The sequence below is a fragment of the Bacidia gigantensis genome, assembly GCF_019456465.1.
Source record: "Bacidia gigantensis strain McMullin 20006 chromosome Unknown contig_231, whole genome shotgun sequence".
Classification (NCBI taxonomy): domain Eukaryota; kingdom Fungi; phylum Ascomycota; class Lecanoromycetes; order Lecanorales; family Ramalinaceae; genus Bacidia; species Bacidia gigantensis.
In genome coordinates this window covers 1,148,706-1,169,699 of record NW_025408598.1, presented here as the reverse complement: position 1 = coordinate 1,169,699, position 20,994 = coordinate 1,148,706, and the positions used below count along the sequence as shown (strand labels likewise).

Sequence of the window (20,994 nt, the reverse complement as noted above, 5' to 3'; positions counted from 1 at the left end):
TGCCTGCAACATATTTGAATTAAACAGGCTCTTAAGTGGAGCCAGCTGCTGTGTGCTTTCGAGGTGGAGTTGACACATTGGACGGGTGACTAAGGTCTTTCACTGGGTCAAGACACCATACGATCTCCACTGGTGTTCACCGTCGTGGCGAGATTATGTTGTTTTGAGGCATTAATTCCATCAACACTGAAGCTGGCTCTCTGGATTGGCATTTCCCCTCCTAGCTACTGTGTGGTACCAAGGTGGCGTCGACACGTTGGACGGCTAATTACGGTCTCTTATCTAACATCGCTAATTCTGAGATATTACACGATTCCACGGTGGCGTGGAAATTACGCTCAGGAAATGACATCTTCATGGAGGCACTAAACGCTCCATATAACGAGCTTTCATCTCCTCTCTTCTACCAAATTCTTCTCTCATACGAGTTCGTTGGGCACATCTTTCCTACCTCAGTTTTTCTCCCTTATTCAACTTCTGTACTGTGCAGACCAAGTCTTCGAGCCTAGCTATGGCTCCTGTTCTTAGTGTTGTCGGGACATCAGTACCTTTGGCCGTGTTGAGCATAGCGATCATTTCCTCGCTTGGCACTGCGACAGCATTGGCCGTCAACAGTAAGCCAACGCCTTTGTCTAGCAAACTCCTACTGACCAGAAGCAGATTATGCTCCGCCAGTTCACGAGAATTATGGAACTAGCCCTGTAGTTCCCATTTTTCATCTTCCGCCTAGCTATGGAAGGTAGATCGGCTCTGCCTAGGCTTATACGATCATGAAGTGCTGACACAAGGGTTTTATAGTGGTCCTAATGATCATTCGCCTGGCTATGGAAGGTAAATTGATCTTGTGTTGGGCTTATAGAGCCATGAATAGCTAACATGTCGTGTCTGTAGTGGTACCACTTATCACTCGCCTGGTTATGGAAGGTAAATCACGTTTGCCATGAGCCTCTGGAGTCATGAGAAGCTGACACGTCTCCATAGTGTTCCCGAACATCTCCCGCCTAGCTACGGAAGGTACATCGATTCTGCCCTGAGTTTCTGGAGTTGGGAGAAGCTGATACATCGTCTCTTTAGTGGTGCCGAGGATTCAAATGATCCGTATGCAACGACCTCAGTCACAAAAGATGGTTCAGTCACACTGACCCCGAATCCGTCGTCAACCCCGAAAACATCATCAAGCTCGACGTTGACGCCTCTGTCGAGCGACCATGGCATCTCAGCCTCTAGCAGTGGTATAGCCCCTAGCCAGCCGGCCTCTGCACTTCAATCCAACACCCCCAGCTCGGCGCTTTCATCAAACAACCCTGGTTTTTCCACCTCTGGCAGTGGTGTACTTCCTAGCGAGCCAACTTCTGTGCCCCAGTCCGACACAACCAACTCGGTATCACCCTCTATCAGCCTTGCAAGTCTATCAAGCCAGCCAGTGTTACCGATTTCTGGTACCGGTATCCCTTCAAGCAATGCGGCCCTTTCAAGCAATGCGGCGCTGTCGAGCAATGGAGCCCTTTCAAGCAACGCGGCGCTATCGAGCAATGGAGCTCTTCCAAGCAATGGAGCTCTTTCCAAGCAACGGAGCCCTTTCAAGCAACGCGGCGCTATCGAGCAACGCGGCGCTGTCGAGCAATGGGGCGCTATCGAGCAATGGGGCCCTGTCGAGCAATGGGGCGCTATCGAGCAACGCGGCGCTGTCGAGCAATGGGGCCTTGTCAAGCAATGGAGCGCTGTCGAGCAACGTGCCGTCGCCCAGCGGTGGGGCGGGCTCTGGCGACGTCTTCATCGATCCCAGCGTTTGGTCAGGATCTGACCAGAACATCTATTGCGTGCCACCTTGCGTCTATATTTTGCCGCCTCTGACACTGTCAAGTATGACGACGATCAGCTTCCCTTTGCTAACAACGTCACTCGAGGTTGCTTGGTCTACCACCCAGGTCACGACTCTAAGCAACGGTCAGGTATCTACATCTTCAGGCATTGATCGTACAACAGAGACGACTGTGCTAACCATCCCACCACTTACTACCGACCGTATTGATCTCTGGAATGTCAACGTCACATCGGCTCCTTCAGGCTCTCTAGGTTCCCTTGGTGCCTCAAGTACTTCCGGCCAATTGGATTCTTCAGGTTCCCCAGCCGCGTCAAGCTCTTCGTCTCTAATATATCTCACAAGCAGTATACTTCCTCCGCCGTTTATCATCACTGATGACAGCAATCCCAAGAGCGAGTCAGGTGTCATCCATCCTCCTGTGACAAGAACAATCACACCCCCACCATTTCCTTACGCGACGACGAAACCTGGACCTGGGAATCACCCTCCTCTAACACATGTCTTCGGAATACCCAAGAATCCTTGCAAGAGCGGTTGTGGATACAAGTGTGCTATCTTCTGCAGCGGACCTTGTCTGCTTGACTGCATTCCTCCACCCGGCGGTTTTATCGATCCGATAGATCCTACGCCTCCAACCCCTCCAATTGGTCCTAACCCTCCTGGCGGCGGTGAACCAGACGACGATAACTCCTCGTCCGCTTGTTCCACATCCACTGTTACTGATGTCTTTATCTCCTGCGCGTCGGGTGACTCCTCAAGTTGCACAACGAGCACTTCCACCAACGTTGGATGCGGCATTTCAGCTTTCACAAGTTCAACGGCTGCCTGCGCAAGAGCCACACCTGACCCCGACATCGAAGAAGGTCAGGATGGAGCGTCAGGGAGCAAAGGAGCAGGCTCGAGTAGCACGGGAGTAAATTCAACACCTACCAGCAGTATTATGAGTCCACCCCAGAGCTCTGCAACACCTCCAGTTCCAACCCCTACACAAACGACTGCAAGCTCATCATCGACCCCTGCTCCATCACCCTCTACGAGCTCTTCAGCACCTGCTCCCGCCCCCCTGCAAGTTCATCGACGCCAGCTCCACCCCCCCCTACGAGCTCATCGATGCCAGCTCCACCCCCCCTGCAAGCTCATCGACGCCTGCTCCATCCCCTCCTGCGAGCTCATCGACGCCTGCTCCACCACCCTCTACGAGCTCATCGGCGCCTACTCCACCCCCTCCAGAGACTTCGTCAGAGGCACCTCCGCCTCCACCTCCATCTCCAACCCCAGAGAGCTCGTCAGAGGCGCCTCCACCACCCCCTCCAGAGACATCCTCGGAAGCGCCTCCACCACCCCCCCAGAGACGTCCTCAGAAGCGCCTCCTCCTCCACCGCCTGAGACGTCGTCGGAAGCTCCACCCCCAGAACCTACATCTGCCCCTCCCCCTCCCCCTCCACCGCCATCGCCATCCCCATCGACACCCCCACCTGAGGTAATCGTTTTTAACATTGGCTACATCACTACCTGTGACCCGTCGACTGGCTTGGGTACGGCAGGAGGAGAAATGTGTTCTAGCGAATGGACTGTTTTTTCTGTTCCGGGCGGCTCAAAGTACAAACCCTGTGATGATAAGGCGCTCTGGCAGGAAGGGAAAGCATTCGATGCTAATTCGCCGAAGTATCCTCTCCAAATAGGTACTTGGGGGACGGGGAAGGCTACTGACTGTTCTTTCCTGAAGGATAAAAAGGGGGCTGATGGATCTCTAGTCTGTGGGGGTGGCGAAGCAGCATGCGTCTTAGATAAAAACAAGCAGACTTGTGATGCGAGGGACTTCTGGTTCGGTGTGGCTATCTGTACTTTTACAGGTTGACGGCCGAAAGAGAGGAGAACAGGATGGATTCAAGCCTGGTATGATTTTGAAGAACGTATACAAGGGTACGAAATCTTGATTAGACTTGAGAAAGGGGCTTAATGATTCAAGAAAGGACAAAAAGGGGGAGCCGACATTCATTATACAGGACTAGTTTGCGAGTACTATACCAATTGACCACGCTTTGCAGTGGATCCTCCAATGAAGATACAAATATCAAAAATCTTCTCCAATGGTTCCACTTTAGTACCCATCAGATAATGAAGTCATCAATAATTGATTGTAGAACGAGCGTGCATTTATTCCACGATTGAATCAATCTCATTCGTCCACCAAGATGCATCGAAACCGTACATGATGGGTAGGATACCCTGTTCTGAGAAAAGCTTTCCTTGAGTAGCTCGTGGGTAAAGTTGAAGCACCTGGTATTAGGAAGGGCGATTTTACGAGCTGACTGTTGGTTATTTGGTACTCAAGACTTAGATCCAGATAGATGGGTAAGATTGTCGATCGCGAGGTAGAAGCTGTTTAATCTCCAGCTCGCGAGTAAGGACCACTCTAATCATCACGACCAGGAGGGTCCGAAGTTATCAATATTTAAAAGGGCGAACAAGTCGATGAGGCCATGAGGATAACTTGGAAAGCCGCTATAGACAAAGGCAGTGTACTCTGATCGACTCCACTTGCGCCAGATTGACAGTACAGCCATACTGGTCTTTCGAAGGGATATATTCTCCAGATTCAACTCTTGGTTATCAGACTCTCATGTACCCAGACTGCATCCGAAGTGCTCGTTGCTGTGGTCCGGGGCTCCTCCAAGGATCCTGAAACTCTGGTGATGAGCCCTCGTTCAGAGCCGTTGCGGCGAATGTGGCAGAACTCGAAGCGACCGATGCTTCTAATGACTTATCTCCCGAACAAAATAATCCCTTCATTGATGTCTTTAGCCATGCCGCGAATGAGAGAGCTGGTTTCTTGAAGACAATTTGACCAAAACCAATATCATGAATCAAATAGTAAATGCCCCTGCCGTGGGATGCACCATAGATTCTCATCCATTGCTCCTGATTTGCTGCACGTAGGCCCTCGCCATTCATTGCAACGATTGCAGCTTTTGCTTCTGCTTCCAGCGGCTTGAAGCCAAACTGGATAAAACAATCAATAAGGAAGTCATGGACGTCGGCAGGGAAGCCTCCGGAAGGGGGACTTTAGGCCAATTTTTCATTATGTTCTTAGTCTTCACTGCGATATAATATAGTGTGGAGGGTCAGTACTGGAGTTGATTGATCTTGATTCAAAATGAAAGGGTTCTGGGAATAGAGCAATCCTTGTAGCTGTGGGGACGTTTACTTCCATCAGCGGTTCGCCCCATAGCCATATCAGCCTCAACCTTTTCACGAACAGTGCCCATTTGAGAAAATCAAGAACGTTGACGGGACGATAAGTTCACAAAGCAGAGCCATTGTGTGAGGAAAGAAGAGGCCAAGGCGCTTAAGTCAAGTGGAGTGCATGATTGTATGCTTCAGACTTAGGAGTGAAGCCCATCGCTATTCTACAGGCTGTGCCTTACCTTCTTCCCCCGTTTTCTAGCATAGAAGGACTGCCATGAGTGAGGCTTATGCTTGCTATGAGCAGGGCTGATGTTCACCTTGAGCTGTTGAAGGATTCACCGGCAAGTCACTCCACATACCAAAGTCACAAATAAGCCTCCTAGAGGAGAAGAGTAAGGTACCAATTGCAACGCAGGTATCCAGGTCATCGAGGCTTCCACGTCTATTGAGACATAGTGGCGGATTCCTCGGCGGAGCCTCTAGCTTTTCGTAGGCTTCTGGATGTTCCCAGCATCAAGGGAGAGAGGGAAAGAGGAGCCTGGTTATGTGCTCGGTAGTCTGAAGCAATGCGCCCATACACGCCCTGATGTCAGGGACTTGCCCAGCATTTGTAGCGTCAACGTGTCCTTTGATGGCCAGAATCACCTGCGAATGAAGGCAGTGCTCTCGGACAATAACAAAGAAGGAGAATCTTGGCTCCGAGAGACTTAGAACTAGTTCGGGAATATCAATTTCCATGATTGCTGCGCCACAATTCGATTCCAGGAACATCAGAATCTCTCCAGTCCGACCAGACAATAATAGCCGCCGACGTCCGACTCTTAACCTCTTAAGCCAGCATCTCTTCCCCAAGAGTATCCCATTCCCACAAAATATACAACCAAACCATATCCTCGAATAGGACTACTATGACAACTTCCGCCCTCATAATGTCACCTCCAGCTTCACCTTCGTCCTCCCCCAGATCCACAGCTATGTCGAATAGAACGGGCGACAACACGCCCCTGACTCTCGACCTTTCCGCCCTACCAGCTCTGATTACACCATCTCCACCCTCGAACACCCTCCTCATTACGAATCTCAACGACCCTTTCCTCTTCCATCCCGTTGCCCTCGAGAACATCAAATCCCTCCTCTCCGCCTCGACGCCTCTAAACTCCTTCTCCCCCTTCGCTCCTTCCACCGCATAATCGTCTCCTACACAACGAAGGAAGCCGCAATATCAGCGCGGCAGCTTCTCGACGGGGCACCTTCTACCATCCTCCTCTCCCAGCAACCGAAACCCAACCAAACATCACAGCAAAACCCGCAAGTGGAAAGCGTGGATAGGATCAGATGCTACTTCGGCCCACACACGCCTGTTTCCGGCGTTGACGAGGAGGCAGATCAGCATCTCAAAGCCCCAAGCACGGGGAAATTGTTCTTCATTTCACCGCCGCCGAGTCCGCCGTGCGGATGGGAGAGTAAGGAAGAAGATCCGCCGAACAAGGAGACGCATGCTTGGGATTTGGAGCAGGCGCTTGCGAGCTTGGGGAATGGCCCGGGCGATATTGGTGGGGAGAAGGGCGGGGAGGAGGTGAAAGCTACGGAAGTTCGGAAGGGGCAACAGCCGGAAGAAGACGAGGAGATGGAGGGCCAGAGTGAGGTGAAGGAGGGTGATAGTAGGGCGGGGAGTAAAAGCTTTACCGTCTTTCATCCGAAACAGCATGGGAGTCGGGAAGATCTTCCTGCAGTCATGGTGGTGGATACGAGCGATGGAGAGGAGGATGGAGGTGATGATGGGGCCAAGACGGTCATGACACATACGGCGAGGCCGCCAGTGGAGTTGATGGAGGAGTGAGAGGAAGGCATATGGGAGGCCCGGATGCATTATTGCTACGGGAAACGCTCGGGTGAAGTTCTCGAGATATCATTCTGTCCAAACATGACACGAGTTATACAGGCTGTCAGGATTTCCTTGCATGGCGAACGGAGGCATTCGGAGGGGGAGATGCCATGATCATGACCAGCATCTTTCTAGTATTTGTACAATGAAAATGGGAGCAAGGACTTGATTCAGTCTTTTGATGAAATTCTACGCTTTCACTGGGTATGTCCCATCTCACCTTCAGGTGCGGGTGAGAATGCAGTCTTTGGTACGTACTCGACAGGATTTGCCAGTGAGACGCGTCCATGGCCGCAGCTGGTCTGGACTCTGGTGAGGCAACGTGCATGAGGAAGCAAACTTGGATGAAGTGGCAAATGGCATAGGCATCCATGGCTGATGAAGCTTGGGCTCCAATATGTGGCGGACCCGCTGGTGCCGCTCATGATTCGCTGCATTGCGTTCTTTGCTTTGGCGGCAACATGCAGTCGCCATGACAGCAATGCAGAATGTGTGCCTGGATCGGACGCTGGTTGAAGTAGCATTCCAAAAAAAACCATATTGCATGTATTAAATGCTATCCAATGTCGCAATCATTATCAGTAAGAGAAGAGAAGAGATTGATGTTGTGGTGGCTCCGGGGGCAGTGCAAGAAAAAACCCCCTTTTTTTGTGTCTGATTTGCCCGGCCGGACCCGCCTTGTCGGAAGGGCGAAAATATTTTCTCTGAAGGTTCCATCCCGTTCCATGCGTGAAGCGCCATCGGTAAAATTCCTCATCAAACGGTAGTATCAGTTTATATCGTGAAGTCCCCGTACATTAGAATGAGTGGCGAGGAGTGAGTCAACATTCTCTCTAGCGTGTCATGCAGAGGACCAAGGCAACCCTGTTCCCCGTCTAGCATTAGTTCCCACTGGGACCCAATATAAAGTAAAATCCCAACATATAGATCCCTTCCTGCCACCTGGTGCTCAGAACTCTCCAGTCAGCCTCTGCTTTTTGAGAAACCTGCTTCGCTGCTGCTTCTTTTGCCCTTCGTGGGAGGATAAAAGCAGCTCGCTAAGCCCCGGGCCGTCGAGCTCTGTTGCGCCTGCCGTCGTTGATATTCGTGACGGTCTCTGTGTCAGATTCCTCTTCCTCCTCTTCTTCTTCCCCTTCGTCTTCCTGCTCCTTCTCCTCGTCATCAGGCTCAGTCACAGGTGGTGAAGCGTTGGCGATGATCCGTGACCGATCCGGCGTTTTGCCATGTATATCCCTGAACGTTTCATCATCAATCACCCTTTTCTGCCATAAATAGATGAGGAGACTAAAGTTAGGTTGAGCATGGGCAAGAGAATGACCAAGTCGATGATGGGCTGCAATGTGCATCATCCGCTGTCTCCACGAGACGGTGCCATCTTCATACTGGAATAACTTTTGGCAGAAGCAACATGAGTTGTCCTTCGGAGGCGCAAACCTCTGTCGACTTGCATCATTAGTTACGAAATGGTCGAGGCTATGTTCGATCCATGCAGACTCATCCTCTTTGGGAAATTCACGCCTGCACCCCAAGATCTCGAAGGGACACTGCAGCACGGGCGTGCGTCTGGACGGCGGATATGCAGGCAGCTCCCAAGTACCAGCATCAATGTAAGGAACACGGAAGCTTTCGTTGAGAGTTTCTTCTCCGAAGCTCGTGTCAATGGATTCTGTCACCGAATCTGTCCCTGTCCCGTCGCTCCAGCATGGGAGGGAGCCATACTGGCTGTAATTCGAGCCTTCGACTAGTCTGGATGTACCCCGGGATTTGGTATCACTACTACTGGAACCAATCTGACAACCACGAAGCGAGCCTGGTATCTTGGATCGCCCCGCAATAAAGCGAGTGATGATGGGGCCCTCCGAGTCCTGAACAAAATTGAGGAGTCTCTCACCGCTGGGATGACCACCCGAGGGACGTTGGGTTGACACTGGTTAGATCAGCCTCACTCGCAGCATCTTGCGGACGTACGCCTTACTTGCGGTCTGAGAGATCTGCTGACTGGACTGGCGGAGCTTGTCTTGGCCTATGGTCGTCTTCCTTTGAGCTTGAGATTGTACGGGCCACTGGTTAGCATCATAAGATGACAGAACACTTTGCAAAGCGATCCGAAGGCGTTGCTGAACTGCTAGAAACGTTTTCGTGAAAAAGGGGTGGTGAGCAAGTGAAAGATGTTCCGAGGGCCAGTCGAATCAGATGATGAGAAAGGAGAGGGAATTGTCTACGCTCACGCTCCTCTGCTAGCGCGGCTCAAATGGCAACGGACCCAGACCGCTTGATTGTATTCACGTGTACAACAACGACAGCTACGATGGCCTGTTTGAAGCATGCTATGAGGTAGGTGATGGATCTTCTCCACCAGTCCCCCTGTGTATGATGACATCGTTGACTTGCGCCTTTTTTCTCCTCCTCATCCACGATTGCCAAACTATTCACCTCCTCTTCAAATTCTTTCCGATGCTTTGCATGTGAGCAGGCACGAGAATTACAGCATGCGAAGATCCAAATCCATGATGGGGGGAGAAACAGGACTCGGCGCTTCGCCTGCCATGCCGCCACCTGCCTGAGACGGACTCTGCTTAGCTTAATGCACCTCCCTGCATAGTGTGCGAGGGAAATGGCCCCCGAATCATGAGTATCAATTTTCATCATTGGTTTTATCTCACTTTCACATTACACTATAGACCACAGTATAAGTCGAATTGGAGCTATGCGAAAGCCATTGGAGGAGCGAAGCTCTCTCAATCGGGCAAAAGTGCCATCCCACAAATAGCAATGAGCAGCTAAGTCCTCTATACAAACTCGACAATGTCCTGGTATTCGACAACTAGTGCTGGATCAAATTCATAGACCCAGGCTGGCAGGCCTGGCTTGATGACCGGAATCGTCATATCAGCCAGGGATTGAGGGTCGACACGAGGAGTTGATGCTTTACGATCGTCCTCTTCGGCTCTTGCTCGCTTGCGCTCGGGTGAGAGCTCATGAACGACTCGTATGTCAACATCATCTGCTTTGCGCTTCCTGATAGGGGTAGAAAGCCGCTCTGGGCTGTCTGTAGAAAGGAACAATTTCTCTGAAGCATCCAACCCTGATGAGTGCTGTTGAGCCCGCATCTGGGGTGTACTGCCATCATCTGCATTGCTCTGCATCAAAATGGAGTCTTCGAGTCCAAAGAGTGCCTCTTCCGTATCACTTTCACCACCATGTTCAGACGTATCACCAGGCTCGGGGATTGGCTCATCAAACTCGGGGCGTGTGCTGCTGTCTTGATTAGCTAGGCTGCCAATAGCCGAACGACCATCCGTATGACCCTCAGGGGAGCCTGTATGGATTCGGTCCTCTTGATCCAGAACTTCTGTTACAGAAGGTAAACTATTCGCCCAATCATCGCTATAAATCGAAGATGGTTGTTCACTTGGCTTACTGAACATCCCTCGGACTGTATGCTTTGCTTGACGTTCCACTTCTTTATTTGACCCATCCTCTAACTTCCCCTGGGAGATGTCATTCGAGAACACATCTTTGTTAATACGCCTGTGCAGTTGCTCAAGTTTTCCAATCTGTTGGCACTTTCTGCTTTGTATGTGCGTCTGATCAACGGGACTCCTTAGGTCAAGCATTTCAATGTTACCCGCAGGATTCACACTCGTTACCTTCGTGGCCAATTTTGACTGCTTTTTGCCTTCCTGAGAAATTGACGTGGCTGCTCCTGAGGCCAGATACTCAAGTGCTGACGCAGCGGGACCAGTGGCATTTTTAGGGGGCTTAGGGGCTTTGTCGAGCCCTTCGCGACAACAGAGATGCTTGCACCTTTGTGGTCATCAGCTGAAAGCCCACGTCAATTGCATGACAGCTTACGCAAACTTGTTCTTGCAAGAGTGATTGCATGCCCACTTTCCGTTCCGAAGCCTTTCTGGCTTCCAGTTTGCGTGGCCATCTCTTTTGTTCAGCCCCGTTTCCTTGAAGTCATCGATATTGTTGAACGTGGTCCCGACAGCTATCCCAATGATTAGTCAACGATATATGCGATAGCTTTAAATGGAGTCTTCACAGGCATCGGCAACCTTTTGCAGGTCCTGGTCATCGATATCGTCGTCGAACTCACTCTCATTGAGTGTTGCGGAGCTTTCATCATGGAGAACTTTTGGGGCTTGACCTCCGAGTTGTGTGGCTCTTCCTGACTTCGTTTGGGTCAATGACGATTGTTGTACTTGTTCCAGGGGAAAGAGATTGAGTGCAAGCTTTGGCTTGAGCTCGGCATAACGTAAAGTTCCAGCTAAACGCAGGTTGTAAGGGTCAGAGCCGAAGGAGGAAAAAAGGGGGCATACCAATTTCATCGCACATCACGTAAATTGTAACGAATTGACTCTGGTTCGTCAAAGGCGCTGTCAGAAGCATATCCACACCGTGGCCTATCTTCTTAGCGCTATTTGCAATTAGCAACCTCGAAGTAATAGAGGACACTATGACCATACGGTATTCGCCGAAAATCAATGAGCAACCCGTCGGACCGGGCAGCAATTAAGCAGATGTGAATCGGTTTACCTCGAAATGCATTCGGCGGGCTCTCATTCATGAAACCCAACTCTACCTTCAATCGGATGGCCGGCGCTTCACCAGTTCGAGGGTCCTATTTGGGTAAGGAAGCTGGAGACGATGCTGAGGTACGGGCACTGACCTTCCCAATCATCTTCACTGACACCCTTAATTTAGGAAAAGCTTGTATGCTTGTCAGTAACCTGCTCCCAAACGGCGGATTCCTGCTTAGGAGGGACTCAATCTTGTGGGGCTCTGCAGCTTCAAGTGCCTCGATGTTGGCGATGCCGCCCACTGCAAGCTTTCTCACAGCGACAGCCCCAATCTGAGGCAGTTGTTTCATCTGAAATGGCGAGTTGTCCCAAACACGTGCACCAAGACTCCTAGCTAGCTCGAGCGCGTTCCGCACGCCGACTGCGTCCTCCACATGAATCTGACAGTCAATAACGCATCGTAGCAAACGATGAATGTTGGAGAATAGACGGTGCTTTTCTTGCAAGAACTGAACCTTGAGCTTGCCATAACCTTCGTCAGCAGGGAAATCTACACTGCCCAGCTCGGATTGGACGATCAAGCTTCGCTTGTGAGCATGCATAGCTAGGTCGACCTTGATGGGGAATCTGATGCCTTGTTGTCGATTTAGCTCTTTGAAAAGTTTCTTTTCATTGCCACGAAGCCGGATGTCGTGATACTCGTCCGCTTGAACAATGGCAGAGAGCTGAATCACATCAATGATGGGGCATAAAAGGGTGTTCTCGCGAGACCTACAATGTCCGATAATTTAGGTTGGCTACCAAGTCCCAGTATCATCTTCATTGTCTCAAACCTCACATAATAGCGAGCCATTGCATCTCCGAATTCTGTGGCTCTTAGGTCGCCATTGACATCAACAGAGATGAGGCCAGCGCTATGAAGTAGCTCTAGCTCTCGCTTGCAGATGAGCTCAACTCTATCATCGACACTCTGGTCTATAACGTCTCCATCAATACGATAGTGACCAGGATTCTTTTCCAGTCGTACGTAAAGGAATGTGCCACTCAGCCATCGCTTTGCAGCTTGGAGGCTAAGTATTGTACCAAGGCCAATCTCTGCGTTGAGGTGATCGATCAAGTTCGAATGCAAACAACTCTCCAGTACCTCCTGACCAGATATCAGCTTCTCATACTTCTGGACTTTTTCTTGCTTTGTAAGGATAACTGCAACTGCGGAGTCGTCAAATTGTGGACGCCCGGCTCGGCCCAACATCTGCATGATTTCAAGATCCGAGTACTCTTGAACGCCGTTATCTTGGTAATTGACAGTATTTTTTATGATAACGAAATGACAAGGCAGATTGACTCCAACGGCTAATGTCGACGTGCAGCAAATAACATTGATTTGTCCTTCAAGAAAGCCCTTCTCTACACTAGCTCTATCGGTCATCTCGAGACCAGCATGATGATAGGCAACTCCAGATTTCAGGGTTTCTGGAAGTCCGAGATCAGTAGAACTTCGGAGTACTTGGAGCGAGCTTACCTCGCAGTTCCGCATTGTCAACCCTGATGTCTCGACGAGGACCGCTCCATTTGCGATCATTCGTTCTCTGTGATGCCCACATTTTGGAGAGTAATTTGGCTGTACTTTCCGTGGATTTCCGTGTGACACAGAATACCATAATCGGTTTATGACGCGAGTATTTGGCAATTATGCCGGGAAGCCTAGACTGACATGAGAGATGAGACATAGGGGTAGAATCCCAGCAGACTCACGCAGGATCGCAAAGTTTCTCGAATGCGAAGTCGTTGCCTATGTAAGATAAACCTACGACGTACTTCTGAAGCTTGACAGGCCTGAAGTTCTCGCCAAATACCTCTCGTGCAGCTGGCGTGTGTTCATGTGCCGCGTCCTTTCCGAACCAGGACGCAATGTCATCTGAGTTGGGAATCGTCGCGCTCAATGCAACGAAGCGTACCTTTGAGCCGACGGACTTCATTCTTGAGACAACGGCCTCAAGTGTAGCTCCACGAGCTTCTCGAAGGATATGTACTTCGTCGATAAGGAACAATCTGACCATCTGCATGAGTCTTGCATGATCTTTCCATTTCCTGGTCATGCTGTCCCATTTCTCCGGTGTTGTGACGATGATGTGAGCACTCTGTACACTACGGAGGTGATAATTGTCCGTATCGCCGGTCAGCTCAGCGCAATGCAGATCCAACATGGCAAATTTTGTGTGCCACTCACGCTGGCGTTCAGAGCACAGAGATTTTGTCGGTGCCATGTACACAACCTTGAAGTCCTCTGCTTTGAGCTGTTGCAAAAGCTGACAAATCGCCAGTTCCAAGATAGCAGTTTTCCCACCACCAGTCGGCGCAGAAACGATCAGGTTGTCATTGGATTGATAAGCAGTTGCAAAGCACTTGGACTGAATGGCGTTGAACATGGGATATTTGAAGATCGATCGAAATCGATCTGGCAGCTCATTAGGAGAGATCAACTGAATGCCCTGGACTCTGGGAGGAGCATCTGGCGCGTGCTTTCTCGTATCCTGCATTCCGAAGGATTCTGAAGGGGAAGATGTATCGTTATTCGCATAGAAAGATCTCTGTCTGTGGTGCTGACGAGGGCTGTTGGTATCAAGGAAGTCAACCGGTGCAGCTAGATTCGGACCGTTTGGAGTCACTTGAGACCTCGTATACCGATTCCGAGGCTGCTGAGAATCTGTCTGTAAGCGTAGACGCTGTTTAACACCAATGGTTGGACTGGAGATTGGAGCATTTGGGGATGGTGAGGACATCAGATCACGCTTGGAAGGCGTTTGATGGGGTCGAACTATAGCTTTTAGCATTACGGATATCTGAAAAGTAGCATAGTCGACATACTGGTAGGGAGTCTGGGTTTGCGAAGTGTAAGTGACCCTGCTTGTAGTCAGACGAGAAGGACTATTAGGCGAACGACGACCGACTAGATCCTTTGTTCATTGGCCGGGGCAGACGCTGTGGAAGGATCGAATTTGGTGAACGTGAGGGTGCCGTGTGACGTTGCAGTGAAAAGCGACCAATGGCACCTTTGGTAGATCCATCCAAGCTCTGTCGGTGAGGTGGGTAGAGTGGTTCTGCGAGTAGATTCAGATCTAGAGCACTTTTAGATTGGTGTGCGTGGTATGTAGGAGACAGACCATATTCATCAAGCGCTGCGGCTTCATTGTCCTTGTATGAATCGAAATTGGCAGTATTGTCATGCAATGGCCTGTAAACTGGCAATGGCATGTAATTATCAGGAGCTCTTGGTTTTCTTAAGTGTGAGAACGAAGCATTTGTGTCGCGCAGAATTGGACTTGATCTCCTGAATACGGTATTCCGTTGCTCGGTTTCGTCGTAGGCGTAATCACCATGGGCATCTCTAAGATCACGAATGAGGGTTTGAACTTCATCATTCTGATGTGCCATTGTCCGAGCAAGCATATCAGGACAGCGTTGTCGTGGGAGAGAGAAGTGAAATGGTATCAGAGATCGCTGCCGACGTCAAGAAGCCGGCTAGGGCTCGAGAACCTATTTTGGGAGTACCTCACCCCGTCTGCAGGAGACTGTAACGCACAAAGTCTCTGGACTCAATTGTGCACCCTTCAAAACCCATGGAATGAAATCTTCATAAGGTCACGATTGTATGGTCAGTACTAATAGATGAACTTGTGATACGAACTTGCACGGCGAATGAAAGATTTCTGATTCAACCATACGCAAAGAACATATGCAGCATCTGATAGTCACTAATAATATCATGTAATAAAAAGGGGGTATCAAGGGTTGTCGCTGACCTTCGCATCTCACTATCATGAACGCTATACTTTTCAAGCCCTTTGGGTCATGCCATTGCCTCCCATACGGGGCACAACGCCGGTCTTTATTCCCCATATATACAAACAACGTACACTATACTACTACTTGCTTCTTTGGATCATCAGTCGTCCCGAGTTTTAGCACCAAATTGTTCTCTTGAAGAGCCAGTGCGAAGGTGATGTCCAGTGGGAGAGGCTGGGCGTGATGATGACTGAGCGCTCGACAGTCTTAATGGAGTCGTCGACCGCTTTTTGGGTGTCCCGGTCTGGCGTCCAAGACTTTTGTCAATGGTCGTTTTCTCATACTTGTGGATCTTGATCGGTGGTGGTATTTGTCGATCAGGCCCCTCAGTACTTGTATACAGATATGTAGCCAAGATCACTATCGACGTACCAATAAGGAACTAAAACATGGGTAAGCTGGATAAGAATTTGCCTGGAGAGGACCCACGTTTCTTGTCATGGTGAAATTAAAAAACCAAACGCTAGCGCATAATCCTATGAGTATGCTGAGACTCATAGCAAAACTTTTTACAATATTGTCCGCGTACATGATACATAGTGAGACGAGTATGCCCCCACTTGCCTGGAACACAATGGTGAGCCATACAAACCAATTGTAGCCCACGAAAAACCCCTGTCTAGCGATGTGCTCTCCGTCAATGAACATGACTCCTATGAACAGACTTGGAAAAAGCGAGTAGAAAGCCAGCTGCACATTACGTATCCATAATGAAGTGGAATTCGTCGATTTTTTCAAGATCTTTTCAAAGTAGACGGATGCGAGTGCAGAAACGGTGCAACCAGCAATAGCGGCTGCAAATCCCACGGCTGCATTCATTGGTGGTTCTACTAAGCCTTCATCCTCCGCAATTCCCTCATAGGTCGCAGAGCGTTTTCTCAATTGTTGCGCTGCTGCTACTCCAGCATGACGCCAATTCTCAAAAGATCTTGGGATGTGCCAGTGAGGATGTGTGATGTAAAATGGTGCCATGTTGGGATCTGAGGTGGGAATTTGTACAATTGCAACACCAAGCATGAGTAAAGCTAGCGAGACCCATTGTCGCAATGAAAGCCTTCTCCGAAGAAGTATGATACTGAATATTGCAGTTGGAAGTATTTTCAGCTGGAACGTGACTTGGTACGACTATAGTGTCAGTCACCAATTAGCATGGCCTTCATCTTGTAGATTCCAGAGCTCTGGCATAGAGGATCTATTTGCGATTGGGTATGCACATGGATTCCATGCCCACATTATGTCACGAAGAATTTGAGTAGACGTACTGCTGCGGACAGATTTGAAATAGCGACGTATTGTAGAGAATTTTGTGCAACGTACAGGCTTGCAGGAATTGCAAGTTCCCAGCTGTCACCTGCGAATATGGCGCTGCTCAAGCTGCTAAATAAAGCCGTCGCAGGTAGTGAGGGAGGCGTACTTCGCGAAATTTCATATAACGAAGCTGTCAGACAGACTGAGAATTTGAGAATTTCGTTCATGAAGACCGCTGTGGAAGTGATGTACCGCTGCCCCCCAATTGTGGGCATGACGCGCGAATAATGCAGTAGCTACGGCGATGTGAGCTTGAATCCAAATCGTGGATGAAGCGAGGCATATGTACGAGTATAAGAGTGCTATTCTGGAATACAAGCTGTTCTCTGTCAGTTCTACATCGCCTCTCATGTTGATCTTGGACTGACCAGGGAGAGAGAGACATATTTGAGCTGGAGTCCGAAGAGCCTGCCATCGTACTTAGGTTTTGATTCTATGGCCATGACCGTTTGCTTCCTAGCCTTGAACGGCTAATTCCAACAACTAGGGCGTCATGAGCGTCGGGATGTTCGCATTTATTGCGTTGTTGCGCTGCACTTGCGAAACTCAAGTCAGGAGAAAGTCGCGTACTTTCGAGCCGAGGCACGTGACACTATAACAAAATGGAGTTCTTCAACAAATGCATAAGAATGACCATAAAATTGCACCCTAGCAGTAGCACAGGACGCGTTCAGTTGACATAATAATGCATGAGATCAAAAACTAAGTATATAGGTGATTATTTGCTTCAAAGCCAATGACGTTGCTTCTATGTACGATGTAAGAGAACCGTCGTTTTTAGATTTGGGCGTTCACGGAATCTTCAATCACCAAATCACAGTTTCGTTAGGTCAATCTCTGTGATACTTGTCGCACAGTACTGACTCGTACGAAATTTGGACTGAGTTCGTTTTTGCCTATAGATTCATGCGACTTCCTCAACTTTCCTTGTAAAGAGCCTTCCTGATCATCGTGAACCCAATGGAGCGATAGTGAGCCCCATCCAACGCCTGAATGCGTAGACCAAAGCGTGTATGATCTGCTATCCTTCTGTCAGGCTCCGCCGACCCTCAGCCGACCAATGTCGTGGCAAAAAGAGCCCTAGGGACAAAGATTCTACAACAAGGCTTCCTGACGACCCTCCAAGTCACGAAGACCTCGCAAAATACTGCCTTGGACTTGAAATGCACTAAAACCCAGGACCAGGGGCTCCGTTTTCTGTAATGGAGAGCTGCAATTCAGCAATTCAATCACCTTTCTTGGTAGTAGTGAACTCCTCCGGCAGGTGCATTCCAACCCTTTTTGCAGTCAATCTGACTTTGTCCTCTTCATTGATGGACATGCCCGGGTTGTATTTTTCGAGGAGCGTTGTGTAGGTTCGCTGAGCTTTCGCGTATTGAATAAATTGCTCCATTTCATTGATCTGCTGGATATGCCCATCATGAGTCGAAAAGCTTTGACGAACACGCTGTTGAATAGGTGATGGGGTCGAAAGTGGGCGATGTGGTAGCTCACGGAGTATAGAGCGGTAGAGCGACCGCAAATGGGGACCAGATATAGCCATGTCTTCCGGTATTGGTGACGATCTGAAAGGTGAGGCTTGAGAAACAAAATCTTGGACGGGTAAACTATTCTCCGGGATATCCCGTACTAAGGGGCTCAAGTCAATGATCTCTGCTCTCGCATTTATGTAACCCAACGATGGATCTGTAAATGTTGCTTCCTACGTGGGCGACTCACTATCTCAGTTTCACATCTCTAAGCAGGTCGATCCGGCACATTCACACAGCCTCGCCAATAAAATGTGGCACGAAACGATTCGGGCTCTCATACTACATCCGCTCAGAACCTCCAACAACTGATCAACTCCACTACGCATATGGATTTTTCAACTGGGCACCGCCCAAAATTATCTATTCGGTTACCAATTTTCGGTCTGTGAGAAGGTCCATGGCGCCGGAGGTTGTTTTCCTTGGCCGGTCTAATGTAGGTAAATCAAGCCTACTCAACGCCTTGATGGGTTCACCACTATGTCACACTAGCAGTAAGCCTGGCCGAACTAAGACATTTAATTTCTTTGCCGTTGCCAGTGAAAACGGGGCTAGAGAACCAGCACTCGTCCTTGTAGATATGCCTGGTTATGGCAAGAGCAGCCAGAAAGAATGGGGCGACGAGATCATCAAGTATCTCGTTGGTAGACAGCAGTAGGCCTTTATTTACTTCAAGTTGTTATAGTTCTATCTGACATTGAGTAGACTGAAGATGATATATGTCCTCGTTGATTCAGTCCATGGCCTTAAGAGCTCTGACCAACAGCTCCTTTCTCTCCTTAAGCAGGAACATCTTGCTCACCAAATCGTCCTCACTAAGGTGGACCGTTTGTTATATACAGCAGACAAAAAGCGCTCCTTTGAGAATTTAGTACTTCAGCTACCCCTTTTGGATAAATTTACCGCAGATATCAAAAGTTCCGCAGGTGTGATTGCACCATCCGAGATCGTGTGTTGCTCTTCAGAAGTAAGTGTGGGCGGACCTGATAAGCTAGGCTTGGAGACATTGCGCTGGTCTATTCTCAAGGCTACTGGTTTGAACAGTGAGAAACTTCCAGTAGCAAAAAACGCTTGGAAACCGGGTGACCTATATCATGACAATCCAAAATGCTTAGAGTGATAAAGCTAGCCACAACTCTTGAATGAAAAACCCTAAAGTCACCACACCTCGAGAACCATTCATCACATGACTGTGCAAGAGCAATGCTGCTGATCATCGACTGTCTATACCATCCCATGTTCAGAAGACAAAATTGTTCCCCGACAGCTAGGCGACCTCATACTCTTTTGAAGCTCCAGAATAAGCTGTCCACTGATGTCACCAAGAATTTCCACCTTCTCAAGGCCTTTAATATTGCGAAAACACCTGAAAACTTCGTCGGGAAATAGCTTAAGCTTGACACCCTGTCGGGTATCCCCAGCCTCACATGGCAGAAGGACTGACCGATGACTTTTGAGTGTCAGCTCTTTAAGTTTCGGCATGCTACCGATTCGTTGGCTCAAATCGCGGATTATGAACTGTATGTAATCTTGCATCCAATCTGAAGATTGAAGTCTCTGGATTGCCCGGACGGGCAGTGGAATCAGCTGGCTGAGTTTGACTACGTTAATGTCAACAATTAGCCTGGTGCAAGGGATCTTATTGGAGAGTCCAGGAAAGTCAGAGGGTAGTCCTCCAAAGTCTGTTTCTTCAATCTTGATTGTAAGTGGGGCCAGGTCCAAAAGTCTTAAAGCTTCTATCCTAGTGGCTCGATTCAACCCCAGAATTTGCGGTGCTATGAAGTCTGATACGCGTCCAGAAAGTTCATGAAGAGCACGAACAGGTGTTATCAGGTGACCCAAGATGAGGCTCCATATCTCAAATGGGATCTTGTTGAATGAGGCGCTTGTAAGCACCGTTGAGTGACATTTGGGAGCAGCAGCTATGCGGGGCCAGCGCTGCAAAGAGTTGCGAGCCAGCATGTAAACTTCCACTCCTAACTCCCAAACACCATAAGACACTTGCAAGTATCCTATGTCTCGGCTCCATACATCTCTACGTCTTCGCCAATACGGGACCCAGAAATCCTTGATGGACACCGACTGGAATTGAAATTGGTTTCGTTCTTTGGGCGTGAGGGCGTCCTCAAATTGTAGCTCAAAAAGCCAGATTAAAGGGTACAGTCCCATAGCATCCATATAGGCTTGGATCATCTTGGCGATGCGAAAAATGAGGTACAATCGTCGTGCTTGTTCGACCGACTCATTTCCATGGGCCCAGAAATGCGTCGCTTCGTCTCTCAGTGCGAGGTCCGCATATTCGGGCTCGGAGGATAGAAGCTAGAAAGTCATCAGAATGGCAGGGGCAAAGACCGAGCTTGACGTACGAAAGTCAGTGGGTGAATGTGAGCAGGCTTAATACCTTTGTCAAAGGTGTCATAATTGTTGGGAAAGGACATGACCACTTCACAAGTCGTCGCTCTTGACTTCCTTAAATTTCAATTTGAGCTGAGCCAGGGAAAATGTCTGTGCAGTTCAAAAGCAACGGAGAGCAGAGTGCCATTTGACCTCGGATGGTGGTGAAGCAAGACCTACCGACTGTACCACTTCCAATGCTCGCTGTAAAACATTGTCTTCCGCTTCTTAAGGTTTGAAGTTGTTCAAGTAGCCTTGCAAGCAAGCAGATCGTCAGCTCAGCACAAGAAATAGTCGCACAGCAGATACCGCATTCCACAAATCATTGAGCTGTGATGTATGAGCCACATGCAAGAGTAGGACATCCTCTTCTAGACAAATATAGACTGTCAATATTCTAACGACTGACGTACGGAAGGAGGGCTGAAGATGATTGCAACCCTAAGACAGACAATGGAGATGGTCGGACTTGTATGCTTAGAATCATGAATA

At 49.2% G+C, this 20,994-nt stretch overlaps 6 protein-coding genes across 6 annotated transcripts; 2 read left to right on the top strand and 4 right to left on the bottom strand.

Annotated features, from left to right (window-relative positions):
* Positions 1 to 5,988: 5,988 nt before the first annotated feature.
* KY384_004376 (uncharacterized protein) lies at positions 5,989 to 6,854 on the top strand (the record flags this gene model as incomplete). The annotated part of the gene is made up of 2 exons (XM_044812882.1): positions 5,989 to 6,120; positions 6,225 to 6,854. 2 exons carry the CDS (start codon positions 5,989 to 5,991, stop codon positions 6,852 to 6,854), a joined length of 762 nt encoding a protein of 253 aa, XP_044670302.1.
* Positions 6,855 to 7,936: 1,082 nt separating this feature from the next.
* Positions 7,937 to 13,007, bottom strand: KY384_004375 (uncharacterized protein; the record flags this gene model as incomplete). Its single annotated transcript, XM_044812881.1, has 9 exons — positions 7,937 to 8,826; positions 8,875 to 8,897; positions 9,699 to 10,706; positions 10,755 to 10,893; positions 10,948 to 11,172; positions 11,225 to 11,322; positions 11,372 to 11,526; positions 11,575 to 12,150; positions 12,201 to 13,007. The coding sequence occupies 9 exons, from the start codon at positions 13,005 to 13,007 to the stop codon at positions 7,937 to 7,939; spliced, it is 3,921 nt and encodes a 1,306-aa protein (XP_044670301.1).
* A 169-nt stretch (positions 13,008 to 13,176) lies between these two features.
* KY384_004374 (uncharacterized protein) lies at positions 13,177 to 14,860 on the bottom strand (the record flags this gene model as incomplete). The annotated part of the gene is made up of 2 exons (XM_044812880.1): positions 13,177 to 14,243; positions 14,377 to 14,860. 2 exons carry the CDS (start codon positions 14,858 to 14,860, stop codon positions 13,177 to 13,179), a joined length of 1,551 nt encoding a protein of 516 aa, XP_044670300.1.
* A 2,944-nt stretch (positions 14,861 to 17,804) lies between these two features.
* On the bottom strand, positions 17,805 to 18,510 carry KY384_004373 (uncharacterized protein; the record flags this gene model as incomplete). Its single annotated transcript, XM_044812879.1, has 2 exons — positions 17,805 to 18,281; positions 18,484 to 18,510. The coding sequence occupies 2 exons, from the start codon at positions 18,508 to 18,510 to the stop codon at positions 17,805 to 17,807; spliced, it is 504 nt and encodes a 167-aa protein (XP_044670299.1).
* Positions 18,511 to 18,688: 178 nt separating this feature from the next.
* On the top strand, positions 18,689 to 19,228 carry KY384_004372 (uncharacterized protein; the record flags this gene model as incomplete). The annotated part of the gene is made up of 2 exons (XM_044812878.1): positions 18,689 to 18,762; positions 18,814 to 19,228. 2 exons carry the CDS (start codon positions 18,689 to 18,691, stop codon positions 19,226 to 19,228), a joined length of 489 nt encoding a protein of 162 aa, XP_044670298.1.
* A 104-nt stretch (positions 19,229 to 19,332) lies between these two features.
* KY384_004371 (uncharacterized protein) lies at positions 19,333 to 20,546 on the bottom strand (the record flags this gene model as incomplete). The annotated part of the gene is made up of 2 exons (XM_044812877.1): positions 19,333 to 20,427; positions 20,475 to 20,546. The coding sequence occupies 2 exons, from the start codon at positions 20,544 to 20,546 to the stop codon at positions 19,333 to 19,335; spliced, it is 1,167 nt and encodes a 388-aa protein (XP_044670297.1).
* Positions 20,547 to 20,994: the final 448 nt, after the last annotated feature.